The 27,874-nt window shown below is 37.3% G+C and overlaps 3 protein-coding genes and 1 long non-coding RNA gene across 20 annotated transcripts in view; 3 read left to right on the forward strand and 1 right to left on the reverse strand.

Annotated features, from left to right (window-relative positions):
• LOC116842314 overlaps window positions 1-27,874 on the reverse strand; it is a 187,908-nt gene that overhangs the window by 149,670 nt on the left and 10,364 nt on the right. The window lies entirely within an intron of this gene.
• On the forward strand, window positions 2,080-6,328 carry LOC116842318. The gene is made up of 2 exons (XR_004377708.1): window positions 2,080-2,166; window positions 5,511-6,328. It is a non-coding gene; the product is annotated as an uncharacterized LOC116842318 (long non-coding RNA).
• LOC116842315 lies at window positions 10,895-23,126 on the forward strand. Of its 2 annotated transcripts, XM_032811353.1 has the most exons (6): window positions 10,895-11,323; window positions 15,129-15,194; window positions 16,956-17,021; window positions 17,101-17,263; window positions 17,645-17,996; window positions 20,103-23,126. In XM_032811353.1, the coding sequence occupies exons 1-6, from the start codon at window positions 11,155-11,157 to the stop codon at window positions 20,283-20,285; spliced, it is 999 nt and encodes a 332-aa protein (XP_032667244.1). In that variant the 5' UTR covers window positions 10,895-11,154; the 3' UTR covers window positions 20,286-23,126. The 2 variants fall into 2 exon arrangements, with proteins under 2 accessions (XP_032667244.1, XP_032667245.1); XM_032811354.1 differs by lacking the exon at window positions 15,129-15,194 and having other exon boundaries at window positions 10,897-11,323.
• Window positions 24,158-27,874, forward strand: part of LOC116842313 (parathyroid hormone/parathyroid hormone-related peptide receptor-like) — a 59,274-nt gene continuing 55,557 nt past the window's right edge. For 10 of the 15 annotated variants that reach the window (XR_004377707.1, XM_032811329.1, XM_032811338.1 and 7 more), the window contains exon 1: window positions 24,158-27,814. The gene's annotated coding sequence lies outside the window, so the exon portion shown is untranslated. The remainder of the gene's footprint in view (window positions 27,815-27,874) is intronic. The other 5 variants (XM_032811330.1, XM_032811334.1, XM_032811337.1 and 2 more) reach the window with 2 other exon arrangements.

Below are 27,874 nucleotides of genomic sequence, written 5' to 3' on the forward strand. Positions count from 1 at the left end.
TATATATATATATGTGTGTGTGTGTATGTATGTGTGTGTGTGATGTGTGGGTGTATATTTATATATTTTGGAAAATTTAGAACATTAAATTATCCAAATTACATAGCAGATAATATTATAAATAGGATCCCGTGAATATATTGTTCCAATTTTTGAGGTAGGAATTTTAAATAGATTTTTTTCAAAGATTAAGTATGTTTTATGTACATAAATGATATTTTTTTGTTGATAGTGAAAATTGACTTTTAAGGCTGTTCAATTTTATATAGTATAGTTTTCATAAGATAAAAGTTTCCATAAGAATAATTCAGATATAACTTATAGAATTATATTTTTCTAACAGGAAATACTACTAACTTACTAACGATATGGACATAGAATATAAAGCATTTCTAAAATACAAAATTTCTATATGTAAAATTTAGCACATAGTATAAAATTTTAGTATCAAGTATATTTTATTAATTATATTTTATGTAAGTATATTTTATATAAGTATATTTTATTATAAGTATTTTTGTTTTAGTATATTTAGTATAAAGTTATATATATATATATCCCGTAATAAGTTAATATTAATTATATATATCCCGTAATAAGTTAATATTAATTATATATATTCTGTAATAAGTTAATATTAATTATATAATAATTAATATTAAATTAATTTGATATTAAATAAATAATAGTTATAAATATTAGATTAGATTTATATAGACGATTTACAGAGTATAACTTGTTACGCTGTGTAAGACAATGCATAATATGATATCTGAATTATTGCAATAGAGTATTTACTTGTGTAACCACGTTTCTAAAACTTGTAAGAATATCACGTTTTATAAACATAATTATAAGATGAACAATGATACGTATGTATCGGGATTTTTTGTCTTTATCAAACGTCTTTATTTTTCAAGACCAAAAAAGCAAATTGTATGTACATAGTTTATTTTATACGATTAATAGAAACGCGGTAAATCAAATTTGTCCTTAAATACGCGCAACGTCATTTTACTAATAATTAGATGAATCACAAAATAGTCGCGATCAAGAATAATATACAAAAAATTCATTAATATCGCGATTACGTATATAAAATTGTTGATACAATCAATCTTGTAGATTAAAGATCAAAGCACACACGTAGCTTTGATCAAGAAGGATAATAGCGGCGTTAACGTTTCTGTGAACGTTGCGTAATTTCCAGTCGTTAGATAATCTCATCTTGAAGTTTCCATGAAATTTTCAATGAGACGAAATTCACTTCAACTTCGTTAAAAAGTCTATTATAGACGCTAACGACTGATTTTCAGAATTGCGATTCACGTTTGCACAACGTTTAGAACGATCGTGGGAAAGGCTTTTATATTAGCTACAATATCTATTAGTATTCAGTGTGCGCGAATTGCGTTGCGTGTCAAGGTTTGTTGGCTAATTGTTGGTCATTGGTTCGGATTTTCGGCGCGAGGAACTATTACTTCGAGAACTGAATTTTAAGGACGCAACAAACTAGTAAAAGCAATCTGTTGCTGAAATAAAAAGAAAAAGTAGACAAAAGCGGATATCCAGTTTTGCAAGATATGAATGCCGGCGATGATTTTGTCTGAGAAATTCGTAAAAAATTCTTATTAAAAAGAGAGAAAGAGAGAAAAAGGAGAGAGAGCGAGAGAGAGAGAAAAAGGAGAGAGAGCGAGAGAGAGAAAGAGGAGAGAGAGAGAGAGGGTGGGAGAATACATATCATTAATTCACAAATTCATATTAATTAAATCCACATTAGTATATATCATTCTACAAGCATCTGATTAGAAGCAATGTCAAATTCTCAGTACTCATGTGAAATCCTAGTGGATATTCACACCATTACACGACTGAGTGTGAATAACAGTATCCTTCTCACGCGATCTAGACATTTACGACGCGTATTCATTCGGCATACGGATGCTGTGAATAGAAGCAAGCATGAATGAATACGAACACCTGCTCGTTTATGGGATTTCCTTGGACACGCGCGATATACGGGCGATATCGCTTCTTACGTATCCTGACCCGAATATCCACCTCTTAAAATCCACCGGTATAAAAGTCTGCTAACGTTTGAGGATTCATACTGTTCGCCTCGAGCACCCGAGTTGGCAAGGAACATCTGAGAGCTCCGATATCATGGTAATACGTTAGACAGGAGAACGTAAAATGTATAAATAAATATTAAAACTCTGCGATGTAGTCGCACGTTTTTACCGATACTCTCTTCACGATAGAGTAAAGAGAATTGATTAATATCAATCGTGCTACGTTAGATCTCTCGTTAACAATCATTGAATTAATGAGTGGACAAATTCTGAATTTTTAAAATAAAAACACGATCGATCCCGTTAATGCAGTATACGTCATGAGTCATGCCTCGTTGCGCTTTATGAATTGTTACTTGTATACTGAGAGAAAAAAAAGTGAATCTCATTAAAATTATAGTCACTTTCGACGCCAACTACACGGAGAAAATATTGTAGTAAAAATTACGTTGAAATTATATTTCTCCTTACAATATTTTTTGTAAAACTGAACTACACTGAAGTTATAGTATAAATTATTATATAAATAGTCAATTTGACAATCTACCTCTGGTATATATACGATATAAAAATCATTCAAATAATTAGAATAATTTTGTAGTAAAAAGTCAAATATGCATAACATCTTTAAATAAACATACCGTAATTTCTGTCATAATATTGTAGTCTAAGATTACAAAAATTTTTTTGTAATTTTTACTACAACTTTTTTTACACGTAAGACTATAATCACTATCATTATACACTGAGGAAAAATATTTGAATATTTATTTATGAAATATAAAATTTATTTCTGTAAAATAAAGTTTATTTCTGCGGGTAAACTTTATATCCTATACTAAATCTTTAAATATTTTGCTCTCAGTGTAATAACACACTTATTGCAGAAATGGTTCTCCTAAATATTATTCTTTCACCGTGCAATTATAATCCCAAATATTAAATACCTTTCTCAATATAGTTTTATGACCTTTTTAATTTATCGATTCCACGATCATCTCTTTTACGAGTCAACACGGAAAATCACGGTGAAAATTCCTCTGGTTAAGAACAGAGACCGACAATGCATTATTCATGCCGCTAACTCAATTACAATCGCTCGCTTCCATCGAATTTGTGAATTAAATAAGATCGCTCGCTCAGTTTTCTTTCCGGGTGTGTGGTCGATTTCAACGTAAATTGCGCGCCGACGATTTCTGCATTCGAACGAGCGATCGTACAATCCCATCACGAAGTTTATTGACGATAACATGCGCGAGAATTCCTTCCCACGCGATATTCTGCTATTATTTTCACCAAATTATTCGCGTTCCCGCGCAAGAATGTCTTCCTTAATAACAGTAATATAACGTAATAATCGCGATCGTTGCAACGCGCACCGCAGTAATCTTTCCTTGAATACGCTCGTCTCTTTTTAACCACGTGAAACTGAAAAACAATATGCTACAGGCTATTTCGTAACAGTGATCATTCAAATTACGTTATAAAATTCTCGGAAACGTACAAGAAGTAGCTTTGTAACTTGTATTTTAATACTTGTACTTTGTACTTGTTCTTCAATTTAATTCTGGGGTGCAAATATATTATTGCCGCGTGATAAAGTAACAATCCTGATTCCATGTCGAGTTTTAAACTTAAATCATCAATGTATTAATAGAATACACATTATGATTAAAACACAGACGAAATTTTTTCATATTATTCAGTTCTTCCAATTGTATTATAAAATTATATTCATAAGTATTGTTAGATTTGAAAAGAAATCTAGAATATCGTTTGGTCTATGTTTATATTTATAAAATAGTTTAGATTTATAAAAAGTAGATTGTGTCACACATGTCATTATTCTATATAGTAACTAGAATATGAATATTATGAATATAAAATTGAAATCCAATTGGATATCGTATAACCTGTTGTAGGAATGCAAAATATTTGCTGACGTAATTGGGACCTACGCACAAATGTTTCTAACGATTTCTTTTTAAATTAATAAACAGTGAATTTGCAATCTAATGATTTCGCTTTAGAGTTATGATGTTTGTTGTTTATACTGGTATCGACAATTTCTTCTAATGCTCGATCGACAAACTTATATAAGTGAGAATGAAAGTTACCTAACTTTAAGTGACCCAATTAATTAGAATCGTCACCTTGCTTCGACGCGCGAAAGGTCCGTCGTTTCGATATGAAGATTTTTCGGCCGATGGCTATAATTAATGACCGTGGCTTAGCGGCGACAGAGCTTGATGAATCCATATATCTCCGCTCGGCAACGTAATTTAATCGAAAGCGGAGATGCAACGCGACGCGTTTATGTTGCTCGTAGAATTTGTTCGCGCGTCACATAGTTCAAATAACCCCAGCGAAAGTAACGCTCTCTGTCCGCGACGTTTTTTTCCTTCTTTTGCACTGGTGTGTAGCAATTTAAACGATAGAGCAGTGCAAGCGGTAAAAGTCTCCTATTAAAATGTCTGACGGAAAACGATTTTTTGCGTCGCGTGCTCGCACACGCGATGGTACGAGACACGACGGCCGCGTTGAAAATGTTGCCCCAATCACGTTAGAACTGGTGATAAGGCCGGTTATCGCAGAGAGAGAGAGAGAGTTACGAAATAATTCACCTATATAATAAGCCCAAAAAAAAGCGATGAGAAGGAAGAAATATATTACCTTATAATTAACCTTTTTGGTGTTTCGAACTACGCGTTTTTAGAAGTAATACGAGAATTATTTTCTTAAAAAATATATCCGACGTCACATCCATTGTTTCATGTTTCTACAAGCTTGGTTTGTAACGCATTAATAGAAGAGACGGACGTTAATTAATCCTTTGTTTAGCAAAGTTGTTCTCAAGCTAGGTTGATTTCCCATGTATTTCCAACTGTATGCAAGAACAATAGATGCAAGACGCGTTTACTTAACACTGTTGCACTGAAACAACATCTACTTCCCTGTTCTGTTCGTTGGTGTGTCTTAATAGTCTCGATTTTTTTTTGTCACCAAATAACAAAAATCACCGAGGACACGTCTTGAAAGAGTGATATTTTCAAGTATTTTTCTCTTAGTGTAACAACATTTGCTGCAAAAATGGTTCTTCTAAATAACTTTCACCGTGCGATTATAGTCACAAGTACAATTATTTATTCATATTTCTTGAAAACAATATAACCGCAGGTGTCAGGAGACATCATATACTTCATTTGAGCACTAAAAAGTTTTCTTCCTTCAATTTCTTTGGGTCTACCACAATAAAGTGCCAATAATTAACGATAACAATTCTCACTGATTCTTACTTTTATCTTTTTTTACATTATGACACTTTTGAATTGGATTAAATAGCAGCGATTGCAGCTCCGGTTTTCCCCCTTTGGAAACTTCGCACCGCTGTGAGAATTGAGACGTATCGTATTTCAACGTATGTATTTCCACTTCCAGGTCTCTCTAGGAAGAGCCGTTATTGTTGTTGCGGCAGCCTTAATGGCTCTGACGGCATTTGTACACGCGATACCTACTCCCGCACCGGTCGCACCTGGAGCCATTACAGCTTACCCGATACCTCAAAGGCCGGCTTATGCTCCGAATCCGTGGGTTTATCCGAAACCGACCACGGTGCAGCCTATAGGACGTTAAATGACGATTCCCCGGACCGGATTCGCGAGGACACATCCGTTTCTCAAATTCATCGCGCGAAGCCGTTGCACGCGCGTCCTGCGAGTCCTGCCAACTTGGAAGCGATTCTCTTTTTCTTATCTCGTGAAGAATGCAACTTTTCATTGGACGCGTAACTTGGTAAATAACCTGACTGATCAACGATCAGTCCTCTGATCTTGTGAATTGAACGGGTACGAAATTAACACACTGATAACTTGACGGACGATAAATCGTCGTCAGTCGCAAATGTTGTTCATTGATGCTGGGTAATACGGCGTAAACTCGCGACGTTATAAATCCGAGACAACTTCGTATTAACATTGTCAATTGATTCATTATATCGATATATGTGTGAGAGCGAATTATATTTAATATATCAAAAGATATATAGAATTAAGTCTCTTGAAATGTATATCGCCATTTTGTCGTTGTAAATTATCATTTATTCGTTTTGGTAAGCAGAAATACAAATATACGAATATACGAGATATTTTGCGAAAACATGGGGATTATATGTGAGAAAATAAGTTAAATTCGAAATTTTACTTATTTACTGTTAAGTCAAACTTCTCGTGTGCCAATAAATATGTGCTTTAAATTATCGTCAATCGTTATTGCATCGCACCCACTACTCTCTAAATTTCTTCGAGTGAGAACTCGAATGTGAGCGACTCAGTGGTCACCCTATTTTTCTAATAAAATAATCGCGCGCGATAATACAGCAATGAATTTCATTTCACTAAAATAACTAAAAATCTAATTTTTATCTAATCTAAATATTTTTATTTCTACTTATCTAGTTATTAATATTCTTATAGCTACCTGCCTTTCTCTAATTGACTTTACAATATCTCGTTACCTGAACACCCTTGTAATCTCCTTTCACAATCTTTTTAATTTTCACCTGACTTTTACACTACTTTTACACACCTTCTTTTTATCTATCATGTCTATCTAATCTATCGTATCACTTTCCCATTTCACTCAACGCGGATATCGTCCTCATATACAATACTCCAAACTCTATTATTACCTTCAGTTATGCACATCTGTCCCTTTACCTTTCCTTTTCAATCTCTTCATTACTTTTTTTATTTCTTCTTCATCCTCTTTTTCCCCTATTTCTTCATCTCCTATTTTCTTTCATATGTTGTTAGTTTCATTACTCTTCTCTATATTTCTTTATACTAACTCTATGAAGTAATTCCTTTGTCTTTTTTCACTTCCTATATGTTTCCTTCAACCTATATCGTCAAGAAGAAGTTTTCCGTATTCTATAACTTTCCTCTTATTCTTTGTACTTCATTTTTACTTGTACAGTCTATGCTACTAGTCCTTGTGCTATTCTTTTTCCGTATACTTTTATTTTGCTTCCTTACCCTATTCGATTACTAAACCTTTACACTGAGAGAAAAATGTATGATATTTGGAACTATAATGGCATAGTAAAAAGAGATTATAGTTAGGAATATAATTTTTATATAGTAAATGTTACCATAATATTTGTAATATTTACAATATAAGCATAGTATAACTGACCCGTGTAAAATTTTTACCAAGAATTAAAATTATTTGAAATAAAAAATATAATAATAAAGTGGCAAATATATTGAATGGTAAGAGAAATTAACTATTTTATATAGTCAATGCAATTGGAATATTTGGCAAATATAGGTACATATAACTATATTCCCAAAAGATGCTTTATCATATATAGAGAATAATAAGATGGTGACTATAAATCTGTGTTCATTCTACTATATCTTCATGTTTAGATGAACTATAAATATATGTTTGAGGCCAAAAGGAACTTTAAAATATAGTGAGATTATAGTTATTCCAATTATTTTTTTCTCTCAGTGTACACTTCATTTCTAATATCTTTTTTTCTCTATCTTTTCCCTCATATGAAGTAAGAATTTATTCTGAACTTGAGTGAATGTTTCACTTTTGCGATTTCGAGTGGTAGTATTTTCGCTATCGCTTCGTGCGCTTTTCGCTCGTTTTGAGTAAGATTCCACAAGGAGTTTAAAAAATACGTTTTTTCATTACATCTGAGGCTGATTCCAAAGTTGAAAATGTTATGCGTATAGAAATAAAGGTGGACAATTTATCGGCAGTCTTACAGTCACGTATTTAGACGACTTTCGAGTAGGTAAGAATTCTGCCTTCTATATAAACGTGTACATGGGCGCGTATACCTCGCCGGAGTAATAACTTTTAGACCGCAGTGTAATTCCTCGTTACGATGCTACAGAGATGCCTGACTGGAGACGACGAAGTGCCTCCCGCGGTGGCCGATCCGACAATCACCATGCGCGTCACGTACGCGTCTCGTGCACGTAAAGTCACGCAACAAGTAAAATACTTTTACGCCCGTGCGCTCCCTTTTTCACGACCTCCGTGACATCTATTGTGGCAATTTACCTCGCAATGTACTGCCAGTGTACGCAGTCCACTTCCGCATCCGTTTGACCTTGTTACACAATGTGAATTTGGAAATTCATAGTCGAGAAGAGGTGCATCGCGTAATGGTGCATCTCCTACCTGATTACACAAAAATTCTTGATTCTCTCGTTCTATCTTTCCATTACGCCAGACGTGATCATTGATTAGTTTACCGTGACAGCGATCATTTCCAGGAAGGCGAAAGACTATGTCTGTTTAGAAAAACCTGTTGTATACGGCTACGCTCAATTTAACACGGCTACGCTTCTGAAAGGACTGAGAATGACAATTATTTTGATTCGCCGTGCAAATTTCAAACTCGTCAGTCCAGTTACCCAGTAACAAACGCGGAAGTGGCTAACGAAAATGTTAGTCAATGCCGGACTCGAGCTGGAAGGAGATAATCACAGTGCAAACATCGTCACGGTCTGCGACACGTGTTGCTCTGTGCTGACATTTTCACGGTCAGGCTACGGTATGCAACATCTCTGTGTTCATCGCGGAAACGTACGTAAACGTGGCCACATAAATATACAATTGAGTAATTCTCCGAGATTGTAATTATTCCAGACGTGGAATATTATTTCGCACGTTAGATCATAGTAATTCTCACACCGACTTGCACACCCGACTACGTACACGAATGAAGTAGACCTTCACTTTCGCTAGACGTGTTACATATGCATACAGACAGGATCGGATTGACGTGATCCTTGGAATTCGCAAGACGTGAACACGCTAATAATAGACACGATCTTTACGCTCACGTGCAAAGTGAAATAATTTATGCCACCTGGAAACGTGAAGAACACGAGCCTGTTTATTCGGGTAAGCGTGCTCGGATCGGCAACCGTAGGAGGAACATTTATGCGATCCGCGGACGATTTCACCGGCCCCGGCCAACTTCAAACCTCTCGTGTAACCTATATTTTTTTTTCTATTCTTTTAGTTCTACTTCTCTCGGCGAAACCAGTCATTAATCTTATTCCTAATAACATGATGTGTCTCGTCACTCGGTTGTATATATTTTTTCCCGCATCTGGATGCGTAAACTGATTCGCGCGAGTGAGTCATTTTACCCTTTGTACTTGCGAATGATAAAACCGGAACTTTGATTAATAGCACAATCACCAACACGTGCGTTCTTTCGCAAAATCGACTTCACTATTCAATGCTTCGTCTGCAAATGCTAACAAATCTCGTGACACGCAATTTCTTGAATTTCTTTGCGACATAAAATAATTGAACTGTACATTTATTGTTTAAGAGAGAAAATCTACATGAAGAGAATGTTATAGTTTTCCTTTCATATAAACTCTTTTCAATTTTTACTGTGTTTTTAGTAGTTTAGCAAGCCTATTCTATAACTTTTAATGCCAATTTCGTTATCGCTAAACTTCGTTGCGCAGCTATTTTGTGATGTAAAATATCTACGCGTCGACATGTAACGCACGCGTTAACAAGTTTCAGAATAGGCCTGCAGAAAAATAATCAGTAAGGCCTGTCTTACTAAAAAAAATATAGCAAATTTCAAGCAATATAACAGAGGAATAAATTGATATTCTGTCGTAATCGTCTATCCTTTCATCACACATATGTTACTTATATTTTAGGAACTAAAATTTGCTATTAAAAAATTTGCTATCTTCTTTAGCAAAACGAACTTTATTGACATTCTATTTCTCTACTATTAAAAATATAATAAAAATTGAAAAGAATTTATATGAAAGAAGAAACTATAATATTATCTCGTGTATGAAATGAAAGGATAATGAATTACTACAGAATGTCGATTTATTTAGTTACAAAATCTTATCATTTTTCCTATAAATTTTTTTTACGAAATTCTTTCCATGCATATTTTAACGTTCTTTTTAACTTGTAGATAAGTTAAGAAATAGTCTTCTCGCAACTCGAATGGAGGTCAACAGGTTGTCAAGACGAGATCCGCTAACATCTTCATAAAATTCAATTGACAACTACAGTCGCACGATGAGAAAAAAGTTTTTAATATTTGTAGCTGTAATCGCGTAGTGAAAAACCTAGATCAAGAAAAATCAAGAGAATCATTTTTGTAGTAAGTGTCAATGATAATAATAACTTTTTATGTGCATGTATTACACACAGAAAAATATTTTACTGTTGAGAAAAGCAATTGCTCAGTTTATTTTTCTTCTGTTAAGTAATAGTTATCTTCAATAAACATCAGTTTCTTGATAATAGTCTTCCAATATATTCGTCATAAAGTGAGAAAAGCTCATTATCATGTACTTTGTCATTTGCGAAAGAAGAACTCATTCACCCTTATAAGAATACTATAAAACTTTATCATAGAAAACTTGTAACTCCATGCAAATACACCGAATTTTTATTTTAGTTTGATATATTTGATTGAAATGCTAAACTCACTAGAATTCAGAATATATTTTGAATAAATTTGATACTTATGATACAAACTTATGATAGATCTGCGGATACAAACTTATGAAATACTTAAAACAAATAACATTTACTCGAATGCAGTGTGTACATTTCTCTGTATCTACTTTTTTGTTAGATCTCAACGGAAAAGTATAGTTTGAGGCTGCAAATAACTATAATTTGGCGACATTAATCATTTTCTTTTTCTCTCAGCGTGACCCGCGAGCTCAGAAGACCCCGGCATCATCCAAAACCGATTACCCGCGCATTTCAGCACGACACGCCGAGCCGAGTCGAGCCGAGCGTGTAAATGCGACATGCGAATCGCGCGAGCGTGTACGAGCTCTCACTTTCGCTGACGACGCGCTCGGTGTGCACGCGTGTGCACCAGCGGCTCGTGCACTACGGTTTTTCATCTTGTTAGTCAGTCAGTCAGTCAGTCAGTCAGTCAGTCTTCCTGCTCCCACGAGAGCAAGTAGATCGGCCTGTGTTCCGCGTTTTCTGCATTTTCCGTGACGTTCTACGCGACGTTTTCCGCGACGTGCCTACGGCCGGCGGAATGATGTCACTGGGACCAGGAACGATCAAGTGCCGCGCGACGAGACGAGCTCTGACATTGGCGATATGCATCGTCCTCGAAGTGGTGGTGCACGCATCACCAGCCGAGCCCTTGCCCTCCACCCTGCTGGACGGCATCGGTAACGTCGCGAACAGCGCAACGAATTTCTGTGAGTCCATCCCGATATCATCCCGATATCATCCCGACAGCGCATTGAGTTGGACATTTAAAACGTTGAAGGGCCATAATATTACGCGGATAGTCTGATAAGGGAAAAACATCGTGGCTGGATGACACGAGACTGTACACTTTGTAACGCGACGTAAATTAAGTTAATAACGTTCAAAATTTGCAATATTGAGATCGTCGTGACTCGTTGTGACACTTCATCGGCATAAACTTTGAATGGTAAACAAGTTAAATCGGTGAAGATCCCCGGGAGCTAAAGTCGAGCCGAGCGAGATGACGTAACGAATTACGGTGTCTGGCTGTATGAGATACACCGTCGGTATTCGCGATGAAAGTGAAAACACAAACGCGACGGGACAACGATATCAATTAAGGATAGAGCGATGAATGGAAAGTTAAGCATGCTGGTGTTAGATAACGATACTGCAGATCTAAGAAGATCGTTTCTCGCCGAGTAACCATCGAAAGTACTAGTGAAGTGTGACGACTCGAAGTGTGAGATGGCTCGAGTCGCTTTGCTACTCAAACGTATTTATGAATCAAAGTCGCGTAGCTCACTCAAGAGCCCTCCAAACACGACGATTAACGTGACAATGTTCGTAATAATTAGCGTAATAATGAGTGCGATATTTATTACGTATCAGATGACCCAAATTTCTAGTAGAATTGCAGAATAGACTGTACGTCATTCCGCGCGCTGTTGATCGACTGTCTAGATAATATTTTACCGGCACGCGAAATGATAAATGTAGCGACACGTTTCTTAAAAATGCAAATTGCACTAAAAAACAGTCCAGGACAGGACGGCGCGATAAAGGTATTCCCACGGCGATGAATGTACAACCGTTAAGGGAACGCGTGAGATAATATTTTGCAGTATCTTGAATTACTTTCGAAATGATGGTAGTTTATGGACTCCTGATATGTGTGACACTGATCCGTCTCGCGATCAATATTTATGCCTCGTGCTCTGAAAGGGAGTCTTCATTATCTCCAATACTTAACTGCTTGTAATTCCAAGTAAATTAAATTGAGATAGTTTAATTAATTAGTTTAATTAATTCAAGATCGCGGTTAGATCTGTGACGAATAGATCGAGAGCGAGAAGGAACAACTGATCATCCTCAAATAGAACGAGAAATCACGATTACATCAAAATGATGTTAGAATGACGAGAAAATGACGAAAAAACTCACCTTTCGATCACAATTTCATCATTTTCTCGTCGTTTTCACGTCACCGTGATTTTCTGTTTCACTTGAGTCATCTCGAGAAACTCTCAGACTTTTGGAGCAATTAAGGTCATTGAGGAAGAACGTATTGATATTATAAGATATTAGAAAATGTTATTAGAAAATCTATTAGATATCAGAAATTTGGTATTATTTGATATTATTAGAAACTTTAAAACTTAGAAACACCAGTTTCAATTATCGAAAAAATGCATTCGCAAGTTTGTCCGTAAAAACAACGATGATTCAGACTGCTACACGGTGCTTCTTATAGCTCAACGTATGTTCAATAAATTAGTAATCAAGCAGGAATGATGAAAAATATGTTTTTTACTGCCCATGTCGGTATTAGTCACGTGTCTTCGCAAACGCGATATTTTGCATAATCTCTAGAAAAATGTAATCGGAGATTAAGTGAGCGCGTACGTAACATTAATTAATTAGACCTTCATTCGTTACGCCACAACGTGTAACAAAAAATAAGAGAATATTAAATAAAAGCTAAAATGAGCATAACAACTCAATATGCGTGTAACCAAACAAATATGTTTCAGCTATTCGTATCCGCGGAAAGTATTTCCATTCGTAATAATTCTTTGTCCTTAATTACTCGATATATCAAGCACTATATTTATTCATATCAATAGATTAATTCAATTTAATCATCAATACATGTGTTCGGTAAACAAAGAGTTATAGATCGGCGGTGAAGCAATGTTTGCTTTTCTTCAACTTGCTTCTCACTCAATTTGCGCGACTGATTTGTTATATGCTTGATATCAATTAAAATTCCCGATTTAATCAACAGCAATAGTAATACACGTCATTTTCTTGTCGTTTTCACGTTATCTGCACGGCGATATCGCACGGTAAAAAGTCATAACGAAAAATCGCCGCTGCTCACGATCTTTTATGCATTGTTACATGAACGTTATGTTATAGATGAGAATGAAATGGAACTGAAGCTTGACGCGCAACACGCAATTTTTATGTAAAAACGTTGACGCGCCGAAGTGCGCGTGAACGCGTAGCGAGTGAGATATAACGAGTTTCAATTGAACATGTGAAACTCTCTTTGCCTCTCGTTGGACGGGATTATCACTCGGTTGTCGCTCAATTAATCTCCTCTCACGTAATACGTTACGTCGTAAGTCACGGTAACTACGCGCTGATGCTCGGGACTTGACAAACGTCTAATTCGCGTTGCGGAATCGTAACTGTAACAGCTTCGCGGTCAGAAGCCCGACTCTCGGACACGTGACAGTTGATTTTTTGCGTTCGCAATCTGAGCGCCGCCGGCATACGGTTTAATTAACGTGTGCGAATAAAGGCACCTGGCAATGGTCACGCGTGTAGACACTCTCTACGTTATTTGATGTCAAAGCGGGAGCATACACTGATATTCAAACTGTGATCTGTCGTTGGACGTGACGAGAAACAGCGCGATCGCGATGGGAGCATATTTCAAATGTATCCCGTACGATATCAGGTATAATTTACCGAATTTCTGATTATTAAACGCAACGGGAATTGAAAAAGAAGAGACGTTACGCATCTTGTCGCTCCCATTAATTCAGAAGCATTAATTATTTACTCTATGATCACAGAGTTACTTGACAAAAACGTTTTATATGTGTTCCTGTATTATTACGATACACTCTATCGAAGATCACTGCTTGTCATATTGCTTGTTCGCCATAATGGTACCTACCATATTTTTGTCAGTCACAGTCGGACAGAAAATAGTTCTAAGCGCAATTAATCGGTTTTTGAGCGGTGATAACATACAATGATAAAATTTTCGGAAATGTTTTCTTTTTGTAAAAATCAAGGTCACCTTCTTTTGATAACTATATTTTTTTATCTGCAGGGTTGTAAAGAAAATCAAAACAAATTCAATAGTAACTCATAACGTTATCTTTACTGCTATTTTATAATAAAAGGGAGTAAAATAATAATGAACAATTTCAGCAACGTGTAACATAAGCAGGTGAAAGCATATAATAAATAAATTGAAATGTTTTAATTAATACGACACATGAAAGTCTACTATAAAGGACTTTGCGCTGCAGGAAATGGATTATATTTCAAACATTTCTCAAATTAACGTTATTCTCTTATTACACTGTATTTCAAACATTATTTTATCTTCTGCTTGTATTTTCACTCTTAAATATATTAATAAAAATAACTTTATAAATTAAAATAATATTACTATTGCAGTTATTTTGATCCTTTATACAATACAACGGACAAAAAAGATATGGTTCTGTCAAAAAAAACCTCGATCTTTTAACGAGAAAAAACATTTTCAAAATTTTTATTATTGCATTTTCACGCCGCTGAAAGATTGATCAATCGCATCTAGAATTTTTTTCCTACCATTGTAACTGATCATTTTAATCAGTAAAAAAGCGATGGATACCATTACGTCGAATACTGTATAACTATCAGTAGTAATCAGCGAGCCGATTTTTGATCAGCGTTTCGTTCCTCGGCTAATCCGTTCTGGTTTGCAGGGGTATCTCGTTGATTTGTGATCGTTTGTTACAGTAACGGGAGTTGTGCAACGACAAAAACAATTGTTGCATCGCGTTACGGACACTGCCACGGACTACAGTATGTGTTCGCTCAAATTGCAATGGTCCCTTCAGGGAGGCTTGAGTACTCACTTTATGCTTACGGTGCAGCTTTATGGTTCATCGGAATAAAAGAATATATACACGTATAATAGCTTATCGAACATTGCAAATGCTTCTGCGAATGGCTGTTGATAAGGAGTAGAACTAGAGCTAGGAGTAGAGTCTGCATCTCCTTGGGGAAAATGAAAAAATAATACTTACAATAGGAAATCGTAATAAACTCGATCGGTAGAGACCCTGAAATTCGATTGGACGTCTCGGAGAATTAAATTCCGATTTCCTGAGTTTCATCCCGAATTTTTAGTCAAATCCAAACGATAACCGACTTTTTATTAGCTAATCGTGCATATTCTTCGAGTGTAGCTTTTTCCTACTTTCTTTGAGGAGCGTTGACTCGCGATAAGTCTGTGCGTTTTGCCGCGTAAATTAAGTTTTAATCACATTTTAAATGCGTTTTAACCGAGCACGTAGTCGAAAAGTTAGCAAACAATTATACTACCGTAGGCAGCATTGAAGGACATAATTCGCGTTAACATAAACTCCAACGCGCATGGAGTCGACAAGCTAATGGAACTCGGAAACGCAAATATACAGACGTCGTGTATGGGTCGCGGAGTAACGCGGTAATGTCATAACATGAAATGTAATAACGCGACGGCATGTGCACTTGATTGAGAAGAGATTACGTTCCTCTCCCCGCTCCTTCATCACGGAACGATACTATCGTAATTGCATCACGGCAACTCGCGACCCAGATAGCTTTTTAATTCCTTTTCAAGTAAGCGCTATCGAACCGTCCCCAAATAATGTCACAATCGGATTAAACGTTACACGCTTTCAGCTGTCAAAGTTCTGTTTCCAATGGGAATTTGAACGGAAATTGCTGGCGAACTTTCTCAGAAGTGAGCGTAAGACGATCTAACTCGAGTGACTTAAGTAGAGAACGCCTCGCTACACCCGCATAATTATAATTTACATTTCTACGAGCGTTTTACGTGCCAAAGTTTACGTGTTTCCGAGAAATCGTTGCACGAGAGCACGCGTGGACGAATAGCCGCACGTGAAACGAATAGCAAGTCGTTTTTTCCTTCCCTAGAAACGACCACAATGCGTCGTGATGATCAGTGTAATCAGACGCGAATCATCGACGATTACAAGTCGAAGCACAGCTCTCGGCTCTTCCCAGTAATGTTTACGCCGAATACGCTCCGCGAAAAATGTGGAGTATCAAACGTACCAAGAATAGCACGATAAATGTTCCAACGTAGAACTCGCGGAATAAATTAGAAATCTGCCGCAAAACTGCATTTATATACAAATGACAGGTGTCAAAGACCGACGTATTACACGCAAGGGAATGCACCGCGGTGCTGATTAATTAATGGCCCCGCTATGTGTCATATGCATGCGATTTCCGCGCTTCTATTATCAACTCTTTCGGTGCGCCGCCCCCATTTATTCAGCCGCTATTGTTCTGCTGGCGGAACTAAACGAATTTCGGGACTTGTCGCGGAACGTGCAATTTTGCGCGCTTACGTATAAACAATAAAAGTACGCCGAAGAGTCGCCGTGGCGTAACAATGCGCCGGAAACTCGACTGTCGCGGCGAAACCGAAAGAGTTAATGCCTGACCTCCGTAGCGCGCGGCAATAACAAGCAGGAGCAATAAGATAAACGAGATAAACGAGAATGCAAATGAAGAGAGACTCTCTCTCTCTCTGCCGTCTTCTGATTGTAGTAACCAGCGCGGTGGAGATGCCGAGAAATTTATTGATCAACGCCACCAGGGCGACGACCGGATACAGTGAGTATCGCGAGTACCGGTATCGCGCGGTAATCGTCGCGATGTTATTCGCGTTTATGCTAATCGCTGGAGAGGATAGTTGACAGCGCGGCGTCGATGGGCCTCGAGTTTAAGCTGAGAAGATTCCTGGAGAGATTCCGCGCCCGAATGCACAACGGCATCCCGGAGTTGGGCATACCTCCCTTGGAGCCATTTACCCTCGACGAGATCGACATTGAGACAGACAATCCGGAATTAGGAAAGTAAGTCTGCGAAATGTTACGCGATCGCGTGTACGCCGCGTTCCAGAAATTGTTCTAGAACCCCGGCGAATGAGCGCGAGCGTACAAACCGCTTTGTCTCGCGTTTCCGAGATACATCATTAATGCAACGCTAATATACCGCTGATGCACTGCTTTGGCCTTGTTCAAAATTTCGATTCGCATGCTATGCACGGAGAAATGCACTAAAAATAAAACAAATAGGATTTAGAGAAGAGTGATGGCTTTTTCCCTCTGATGTACGATCAAATAAAAAAATAAAGGTCAATAAGAACCAATATGCAGATATTATAGCGCGATAAACAAATAAAAACATCAATCCCAAGATATCATTTACTGCTTCATCGCAAATCTGCTGCGTAGACTGCATCTGGTGATCGAGAACCTAGAACTGAGGAAGTTGTCGACTTTCCTGATCGACCGCGCTAAGCTGTCGCTGATCGGCCCTACCATCGCAATCAACATTTCCATTCCCGAGATTTACGCGTCGGGTGATTACAACATATCCGGTGTGTTGGGCGACACGTATAGACTACGCGGAGCGGGCCCTTTTCAGGCGACCATACGCGACTTTCGCACTTACGTGAACACCGCGCTCGGCTACAACAGAGGAATGTACATGAAGAGCTTTGTCCTCGACTTTTCCCTACGCGGGATCAAGATACACCTGGAGAACTTTATGGGCGGCGTGGATATCGGCAAGATTATGAGCAAGGTGAGGCTTCCCATGAGTCGACTTCGATCTTGAAATCGGTGTTGGATATTAATCGGTTAAAATTTCACTTCATTGAAATAATCAGCAAATCGGTAGCCAGACTAATCAATCGTCACGCGTGTAATCACAAATAGTTCTATAGATTGATGAAACCAGTTATTGATCAGTGTATAATCAATTAAATCAAAGTCTGATTAATCAATTAATCAACTTCGACAATATCGATTAAGGCTTGTATTAACAATGATTACTTAAAGTTCGTCTTAAGTGAGATACTTAGATTGAAATTCAGAGTTAGATGAAAGTTCTTCCGTTGAATTGTGACTACAGACATAAATGTCATAATTGGATTGAAAGAACTTGGATCTAACTCTGAATAAAACTCTTAGGCTAATAGTTATTACTTGAAACTTGTCTTTAATGAGATACTCAGATTTGAATTCAGAATTAGAAAAGAATTTTTCAATTATGAGTCGCGCGATTACAAGTATAAATGTTACATATATTATAATTCAACTGGAAAACTTGGACATGAATAAATATCTGAGTATCTCATGAGACAAGTTTCACAAGGGATGATTATTATACGATATTAATACGGATCTATGAAGCTCAAGTTTCAATTGGCAATTATTAATACGAGTCTAAATTATTCGAGATTATAATGTCAGACATAAATGTCATAATTGGATCTAACTCTGAATAAAACTGATATATATGTATATATATATATGATTATTGTGATTGATTTTCATTATTGATTTGCCGATTATTTTAATCAATTGTGAAATTTTACTTGATTAACGATCAAAACTGCTTTGAAACATTGCCCGCGGGTTAACCAATAATTTATGCGAAAATTAGTTCTTACAATAATATCTAATGAAATCTCTTCAACATCGAACCTCGACTGAAGTTGCGGCACTCACGCGAACTTTCATAAAACTAAACGTGCGGTATTGCTTCTTGTAAATAGCAGGGACGGATAAAATGTCGTTTTATGATTCCTCGTAACTTTGCCATCGTAAAAACTTTATAGCACGCGATCTACTACGCGCGAACTACGCGTGAAGATTTATACGAGTTTATAACATTTTTGTGCAAGTCGCGCAGTTGTCTCGCGAAACAAAATTAATTTTACGGCTGCTTGTCTTTCGCGAACAATAATACTTGTAGTGTTAGAAATGATCTCTACGGCTATAGCCCGATAATGTCCATCGCGATTATTCGCAATGCATGCGAGCATCAGTGGGGCGAGGTCGCACTTATCCGGCCAATGAAACCGAAATTCCGCGTCGTCTGCCGAATATTAATTACACACTCGATTCGCCCGAGTCTCGCTCGATGACACGGCTCTCAACTGCACAAATGTCGATTTCACTGAATACCGTTAATTAATTATTTTCCCCCTGATGATTACAATAAATACCAGATTGTACCAGATGTACAATTTGTCGGAGACAGCCGATAATTAATATTCAGTCGATTAGCCGCGATGAGAAGTTACGACTGCATGTCATTCTCATATCTTACGAAAAACAAAGCGATTAATATCCACCCGTTCAATATTTTCTATTACAGGACAAGTTTTTATAAATACTACTACACGGAGAGAATGTTATGATTGCTTTTCTCATATAAACTCTTTTCAATTTTTCGTTATCGCGGAAACAGATTGTCAATAAGGTTTATATTGCCAAAGAACATAGCAAATTTTTTTAGCAACACACATTTCAATTCTTAAAATTTTTAAATAGTACGTATAACAAAAAGATAGTTAACTATTGCAGAATGTCGATCTGTTTCTCGCTTATAAACTTCTATGGTAATTTTCGCTATAAAATTCTCTTCGTGCATATTCTGTGACTGAAAATCGATGAGACGAACATTAGTCTTTTTCCACCCAAGATACAGATTTTATATAATATATATTTGATTCAATGTCCACCTGAGACTTCGTACTGAATAATTCAAGTTTAATGCTCGAGCATAAAATTCGACAAGAAAAATGGGACAAGATCTCCCTGCGGAGTGAGTCATAGCCATGTCGGTATGTTGTCCCATCAAACGCGTGCGCATCCATAAGCCGATCTTGATGGTTTACAGGTCTTCGAAGAATTGACACCGGAGGCATTGGACATCATTAAGCCAGACATATTGCCGGTAATACAAGATTACGTCTCTGGCCACATAAACGAGACGATTCATCACCTGACTATGAGAGATCTTTTTCACATTCTACTGGGCGAGGTCGAAATTGGTGATATCACGCATCTATTGACACCCTGAAGAGGCGCAAGAGGCCAAGTCATACCGGATTACACGATTATGAGCAAAATAACGAGCTTAGTGCGACAACGTCCGAGGAACGTCGTCGATTCTCAAATGCGACGAGCTATACATAATTAAAGTCGAAGTACGGCCTACCGCGCTGCGATCGAAAGGACAATAATCGTAATACGCGATCGAGCCGAGCTGACTTCGAACTTTATTAAAGTGAATCAGTGAATAGTCACTGATATCAGTTATAAGTATAGCACTGAGCACTTTCAGTGCAACACTTATAACTGCAAATCAGTATATATTCACTGTTTTCAGTGATTCATGTTTCACTGATTCATTTTAAGAGAGAAGTAAGCTTCGTATAATCGCGAGATGACTATTTCGAGGTCTCGCCGAGTACCTTGCTCCATGCTTGCTCTTGACAACCCACTGTCTTGCCTTGAGGGACTATCGTTAATTATCGATCTGTTTGCTTCCTCTGAGATACGCGCGTAATCTAAATCAATTATTTCTGGAACTCCGGTTTGTATGAAATACACGGAAAAAAGCAACTCCTTTAGTGTAACTGAACTTTTTGTTACCTGGGAATCGGATAAAAAATTCTGTTTTGTAGCAACATAAAGATTCCTAGTTTCTGCTCAGTCAATTACTCTCGGTTACTTTAACCGAGTTTTGATGCAACTGAATGTTCAGACGAATGTTCAAGTAACTCATATATTATTTTTCGTCGAAGAGCTTTTCGATTGCTCCCCAATCAGTTACACGAATTGAAATCTTTTTTCCGTATAGTGAAAATTCCCGTAAGACACGTTTTTATGTATGTAATATTATTTGGCTATGTGTGTGCAAGTTTTACTTTTTATTATACATGGAAAAAACAACTCCGTTAGTGTAACTGAACTTGTTATCTGGAGACCAGATAAAACAACTCGGTTGTAGGAGCAGAAAGATTCCTGCAGGAGGCTTTCAGCTAATTGTTCTCAGTTTTTTCAACCAAATTTTAATGCAGTTGAATATTCAGACGACTCCTTTCGGCCATAGTAATGGAGATATTATTTCTCGTCAGCGAGTTTTTCGACTGGTCCCCAATCAGTCACGCCAACTGAAGTTTCTTTTTCGTATACGCGGTGTTGATACACGCGAAAAAACATTTATATACATGTCACCTTTGGGGTTTCCGAGATAATTCACTTGGAGTCATGCCAGGAATATATATTTTGAAAAAGTGACTCGCGCATTTTGTGTATACAATTGAAGCGTTTCGCGCCTAGCCAATAATTCATCTTGTTAGCGTACGCGACTGCGAGACCCAGCGTGATTTAATACAAAGGCACCATGCGGTTTCTCATCGCCCGCCGAGGGTGCATCAATGCATCAAAGAGTGGGACACCATGTTTAATTCATCGAATCGTGCGCCCGATGAATACCGGCGCATCTCGAATCCGCTGATAAAGACAAGCGAAAGTATTATGACCTCGACGCAACGACGTCGAATCTCGGCGTTGCGAAAATCAACGTCGACTATTCATCGTCGATTGACTACATTTGGTGTCGGAGTTCGGCGGCGAACGAGGCGATGAGGGCGCAGTAACTGCAGCGGGAAAGCCGCCGAAATAGCTTGCTACATTTCTCTCTTTTTTTTTTTTGAAAATGTTATACAGGGTAAGGCACTTTAACCATTTTAGCGTGTGCCATATGTCGCACATTAATTCTCGCTGGTTGCCATACGTATTATAAAGTGAGTTCCGCATAAATATCCCGGAAATCAGATAAATCCACATTCTGATGAAAATTCACTGGAATTTATACAGCTGACTTGACACCGGGAAGATTAATTGGAATCGCTCCGTCTCTGCTTAACACAGACTAATGACGTAATAGCGGCACAATTTGTTTGACATAAGTATAATTTCTTTTTTACGGTACCTGTGCATGCAACAGGAGTGTAGATAGAGAAAGCTCGAAGTTTCCAGTACGACAAAGAAATGAGATATTAGTTTCCTATTTGCACGATTTGCTGTTTTTACGTATGAACCATTCCCAACACGAATGAGGCGTGCGAGCCATTTTCATTTTAGCTGTCCGATTTCGTCTGTGCGGTATGACAAAGCACGATGTGCAAAATGGAATCTCGCGCACGGGAAATTCGTAATATCGGAATATCGTATATCGTTAAAAATTAATTGTTATATATTCTACGTAGCTGCGCTAAATGCAATATGCGCCGTGAGCGTCGGTTAAGGATAATAATTGATTGAAACTCATCGCTTGTGATAGCAGAATTAATGTTAATGCACTGTTAACCATTATGAGATGGTTTAGCCATAATGCGTGTGCTGTAGACGGCATCGTATCTACGCACAATTTCACTGATTATCGACTTTGCAACAACTTGTTATTAAACTTCTTCACAGATTCGAAAAAAGGCAGTTGATTTTAAAGCAATTAAAGATTTCTCAACACTCTTGCGCTACTGAGCGATTTATTAAGTTTACCGGGAGAAAAATCTCGGATTTCTCCCTTGCCTCTATCCCTGTTATATAAGCGGTTCTGTTATATCGTACTTACACAGCGATTTAATTATATACCGAATATAAAACGGAAGACGAAAGAAATATACCTTGACTTAATTTTCCTAATCGTGAGCTCGGCTTCTTTATCGTTAATTATTCAGGTTGTCACGGCTCCATAGTTACGCAGTTACACACTTTAACGTGCCACGTGTATGCACGCGGTCATCAGAGCGGATAAAGATTCACCCCTAAGTCATGCTTTATCGATAGCACTTTATCTGCTGATTACGATTCGCTTAGCCAATATGTGAAAATAAACAGGCGTCTGTAAACATGCGTGACTCGGCGATTTTACCTCCAATTCGCAGTGCCGAGTTTGCGAAATTGTCGATTCGGGTCGTTAAATATTTTAATTTCAGGACACCCACGCGCGTATGCGTGAAAATTAATGAAACTTTTCTACTTCAATAGTCGTTCCAACATGTTCCCGATAATCCGCCCTGTCACGAAAATGCACCACAATTGTGTCCTAACCGCGTTTCATACATAATCAGATTAATTTACTCGGGTTAATCAATAAAATAATCAATATTTGCTGACGCGTAATAATTTCCGAGCGGCATCGGCTCATAGAACATGAGAGATGTGTGTGTGACAATTCCGACCAAAAATTTATTCCAAGGTTTTCATTAGCTTGATGTCAGCTTGATACGGTTCTGTACATTGAGAGAAGAAATATCTAAGAAATAGTAAATATTTACTCGGTAGCTACAGTGTTTACTTACACAATTCCGACCAAAAATTTATTCCAAGGTTTTCATTAGCTTGATGTCAGCTTGATACGGTTCTGTACATTGAGAGAAGAAATATCTAAGAAATAGTAAATATTTACTCGGTAGCTACAGTGTTTACTTACACAATTCCGACCAAAAATTTATTCCAAGGTTTTCATTAGCTTGATGTCAGCTTGATACGGTTCTGTACATTGAGAGAAGAAATATCTAAGAAATAGTAAATATTTACTCGGTAGCTACAGTGTTTACTTACACAATTCCGACCAAAAATTTATTCCAAGGTTTTCATTAGCTTGATGTCAGCTTGATACGGTTCTGTACATTGAGAGAAGAAATATCTAAGAAATAGTAAATATTTACTCGGTAGCTACAGTGTTTACTTACACTGATACAAAACATTTTTCAAATAAGAAAATATAAACTTTCTTAAAACCTTAGAAAAACTCTAACTTTACATAAAAGTAATTATTTGCTCTATTTAAATAAAAGAATATAGATTAAAGTATAAATATTACTTATTAATTTTTAAATATTTTTCTCTCACTATATTTGAAAATCCACACAATAAAAATACCAAGAGTTGCCAGTGTTATTAGTGTATTCATTAAAGAAAATTTTGATTTAAATAAATATATGTTATTAGAACCCATCAAACAAATATTTATTATTTGTTAAACATCTTTCTCCTCTCAATATATAAGATGATATTATTAATCAGGTCCTGATAAGTTATATAATGCAACACGTGGCATCAGGACCTTATTAATAATAAAAATTATTAATAATTAAGTCCTTATTAATAATTGGGGTTCGATAATATCATCTACAGACTAAATAACTGATCAGGATCATGAGATAAATTTCTGGTCGGCATAATCTTGATTTGCCGGAAGTCGCTATGTAATGGCCATTAATAAATCAATATCTCTCTCTGTCTGATTAAATCAGTACGCTATCGTTGCTGCTGATATCATGATTCTTTAGTCGCAGAATGTTATCAGCAGTATCGTCGACGATCACGAATACGCATGAGTTCCTCTCAATTACACAGCGCCTATCCTATATTCCCAATCGGTTCCTTTCATCCGTCGCCGAAGAACGCTGACTGACGCTTTTCACTTCCGAGTCGAAAAGCTAATCAATTTCCGCCTTTTATCCATAATTACCGGGAGAAGTCATTTTGTCTCTCTTAGTACAGCCGCGAAATATTAAGTTAATTAATTTAATTTAATAAACAAAATGTTAATTAATTAAATTTAATAAGCGTGTGAAATCTCTCTGAAACGAATTATATCCGCATCTTTCAGATTAAAAGTTCACTATTGCACATGTGTGTGTTCCTATCACGATCTAACATTTATTGCGCGTTAACATCTGATAGTGCGATACTATCACACATTTGAGAAGGAAAAAATTTTTCTCAACAATTCGTTAATCGCTTGTCTTACTGTGACTTATTTGTACGCAACTGTGTTCACTCAGACTGCTGAATTTTTATACAACAAAACATATGAAAATATTTTAACAAAAAGCATGCAAATATTTGAAAATAACTCTCATTTACAACGTTCCAATAATAATTCCGAACTATTCGTGGATTTGATTCACCGTTTGTTTTGGCGCAGAGAACTCAGACGGGCGAGTCTCGCCGTTTCAACTGAAAGGGTGAAACATTTATTTGACTGAAGCACGATAAAAGCCGATAATCCCGGGACATGACGATATCGTGATTTGATTAGGCGATAATACACGAGGAATTCTCTAGTACAAAGCTCACGAAACCACCGGATGCTTGCGAATACCTGAATCAATCGTGTTTCCCTAAATGCGTAGACAGATAAGTGAGATTGATCTAAAGTCACTTCTCTAAAGCTAACAGGACCAAACGAGCAGAATCAAATCGGTCCTACCACTTTATTTAATATCTATTTTGTACCGATTTGTACCACCAAAAGAGATTTTGTACCTCTCTCGTACAGTTTTGGAAAAATTGTGACGTTGTTAACAATGGAGGCATAGCAATTCGTACTATACGAATATGAAATTTCAGATTTTGTACCCACGTCATTCCTTCGAAAATCATACCCATTTCCAAATCTTTATTGGCTTTAGGAGTAAAGTACCTTTACATAATATAATATAAATGGAATCAATCAGGAGTTCCTTCGACAAGAATAAGTGCAAAATTAAAAATTAGTACAAATTCAGGCTTTCTATTTGTACACTTGTTCTTTTTTTCGTATGGTCCTACTGGCTTAATATCAAGCTACCAACACTATTATTGTTTTTTTAATAGCGCAAAGTACAATATTTCTTTTTAGTGATACAAATTAGTATAAATTCGGGCCTTTCTATTTATGTACTTGTTTTTCTTTTTCTTCATCTTTTTCGTGTCGTTCTGCTTAATATTAACTTAATATTAAGTTGGCAGCGCCACTGTTTTTTCCAAAATGGCACCAGAGAGAGGTATAAAATTTTTTGGTGGTATAAATTAATACAAAATAAATAGTAGATAATGTAAGTTCGGTTTGATCCTGCTAATTTAATTCCTCTAGCTTTAGAGAGGAACCGTGAAAAATATAACGAATTTCGACGGCAGCGCCATCAAAATTCTCCTTTGGCCTGTGTTGGATGATCGAAATTTCGACGCTAGTGTATCATATGCCGCACGCATCTGCGAAAATTACATCGCAAACTCCGAGTTTGATAGCCGTTCGCCGTGGTAGCGTACCACGTAAGCTTCTTAATTATTTCTGATTACGAAGTCGATCGTTTAATGAAGTGCGAACCGTTGTTAGCGTTAAATGCGCGCGTTGTTTTTTTCGCGTTCATTCTCGTTTTGCTGCAGAATATGTATACGGACTCGGCGGCGGATATTTTCCATTATACGTCTCCTATACGAGACGTGATATTTACGAACACGAGAAGTCGTCGTTTTATCGGTAATTAATTTTTACGACGCGCGGCAATAGCTTACCTTAAGCACGCTAAATAGCTTTTTGATCGATCCTTTTGTTCGATTTCGATGGTAAAATATGGTGCAAACGTTCAATATTCCGTTTCGTGCTGCGTATCGTTTAACCGCCGGGCGAAATGAAAGTATTAAGACACGCACGTGTTTGTGCCGAAGTTTCATTCGCGAAAAGGGTCCACCGTTGATGACTCGAAACTTGTGAAAATTTTTATTTTGATAGTTAATTATTTCAAAATGTCGATCTATTCCTTGATTGCAAAACTCTACAATAATCTTTACCATAAAATTCTCTGTGTATGCGACAGATGGAGGACACATTAACTCTATAGCTGTTCACCTGTTCTATTCGTCGGTGTTTCAGTAGTTTCGATTTTTGCCACTACATAGTAAAAATCGTCCAAAATATGTTTTTAAAATGATATTTTAGAAACAACATGCAAGAGGCATCATCTACCTCATTTGAATGCTAAAAAGATTCTTTCAATTTGTTTAGATCTGCCAAATATAAAGGGATAACTAAATACGTTATTAATATCCGTAGAGTATCTTTTATTTTTTAGATATCTTTTCTCTCAGATTACATCGCGAAGTTCAGGGTGCAATCCCGTTTGATTCCAGCCACCCTGTATAACTCCGAAAGCAACAGTTGGCGGGGAGTTGGGCGCGAGTCGACAGGCGCACTCGCGTCGACAAGACGAGCGGGTGCAACGAGGAAAACTCGAAACGAACGCCGGTCACGGGGGTGTGCGCGCACGAGAGAGAAAGAGAGAGAGAGAGAGAGAGAGAGAGAGGGAGAGGGAGAGAGAGATTGAGCGAGAGGGAAAGAGAGGAGGGGGTCGGAAATCGGACATGCGTAAGATCCAACGATATAGAGACGATATATCTCAGGAAGGCAGTCGCGTTGAAACGGCGCTCGATGTTGGACGCGCTGACACGTCGCGGACGGTCTCGAACAGACTGCTCCCGCAAGCTCCGGGATATTTCGCGCGTAATGAGACGAGCTTGATAAGCCGGAAACGTAAATGGACTAGTGTATCCAACGCGAGAGCTGACACGACGGAAGCTACGAGCGAATGTTCGGGGTAGGCAGTTCAAGATCTCTTATAAATTTCGCGAATTAATTCGGAGATCACGCGCGCGTTGGTGTTGCGATGTGACGTCCGGTAGGAAATATTAGGTCTGTTCTTTGTAGCCGAGCCATATTTTACCACCGAAATCGAACAAAAGGAGAAAAAGCTATTTAGCGTGCTTAAGGTAAGCTATTGCCGCGCGTCGTAAAAATTAATTACCAAGCTAGTGCATACTTTCGGAATT

This window comes from Odontomachus brunneus, unplaced genomic scaffold, assembly GCF_010583005.1.
Source record: "Odontomachus brunneus isolate Ranch 3 - 2012 unplaced genomic scaffold, Obru_v1 Obru_scaffold_024, whole genome shotgun sequence".
Taxonomy (NCBI): Eukaryota; Metazoa; Arthropoda; class Insecta; order Hymenoptera; family Formicidae; genus Odontomachus; species Odontomachus brunneus.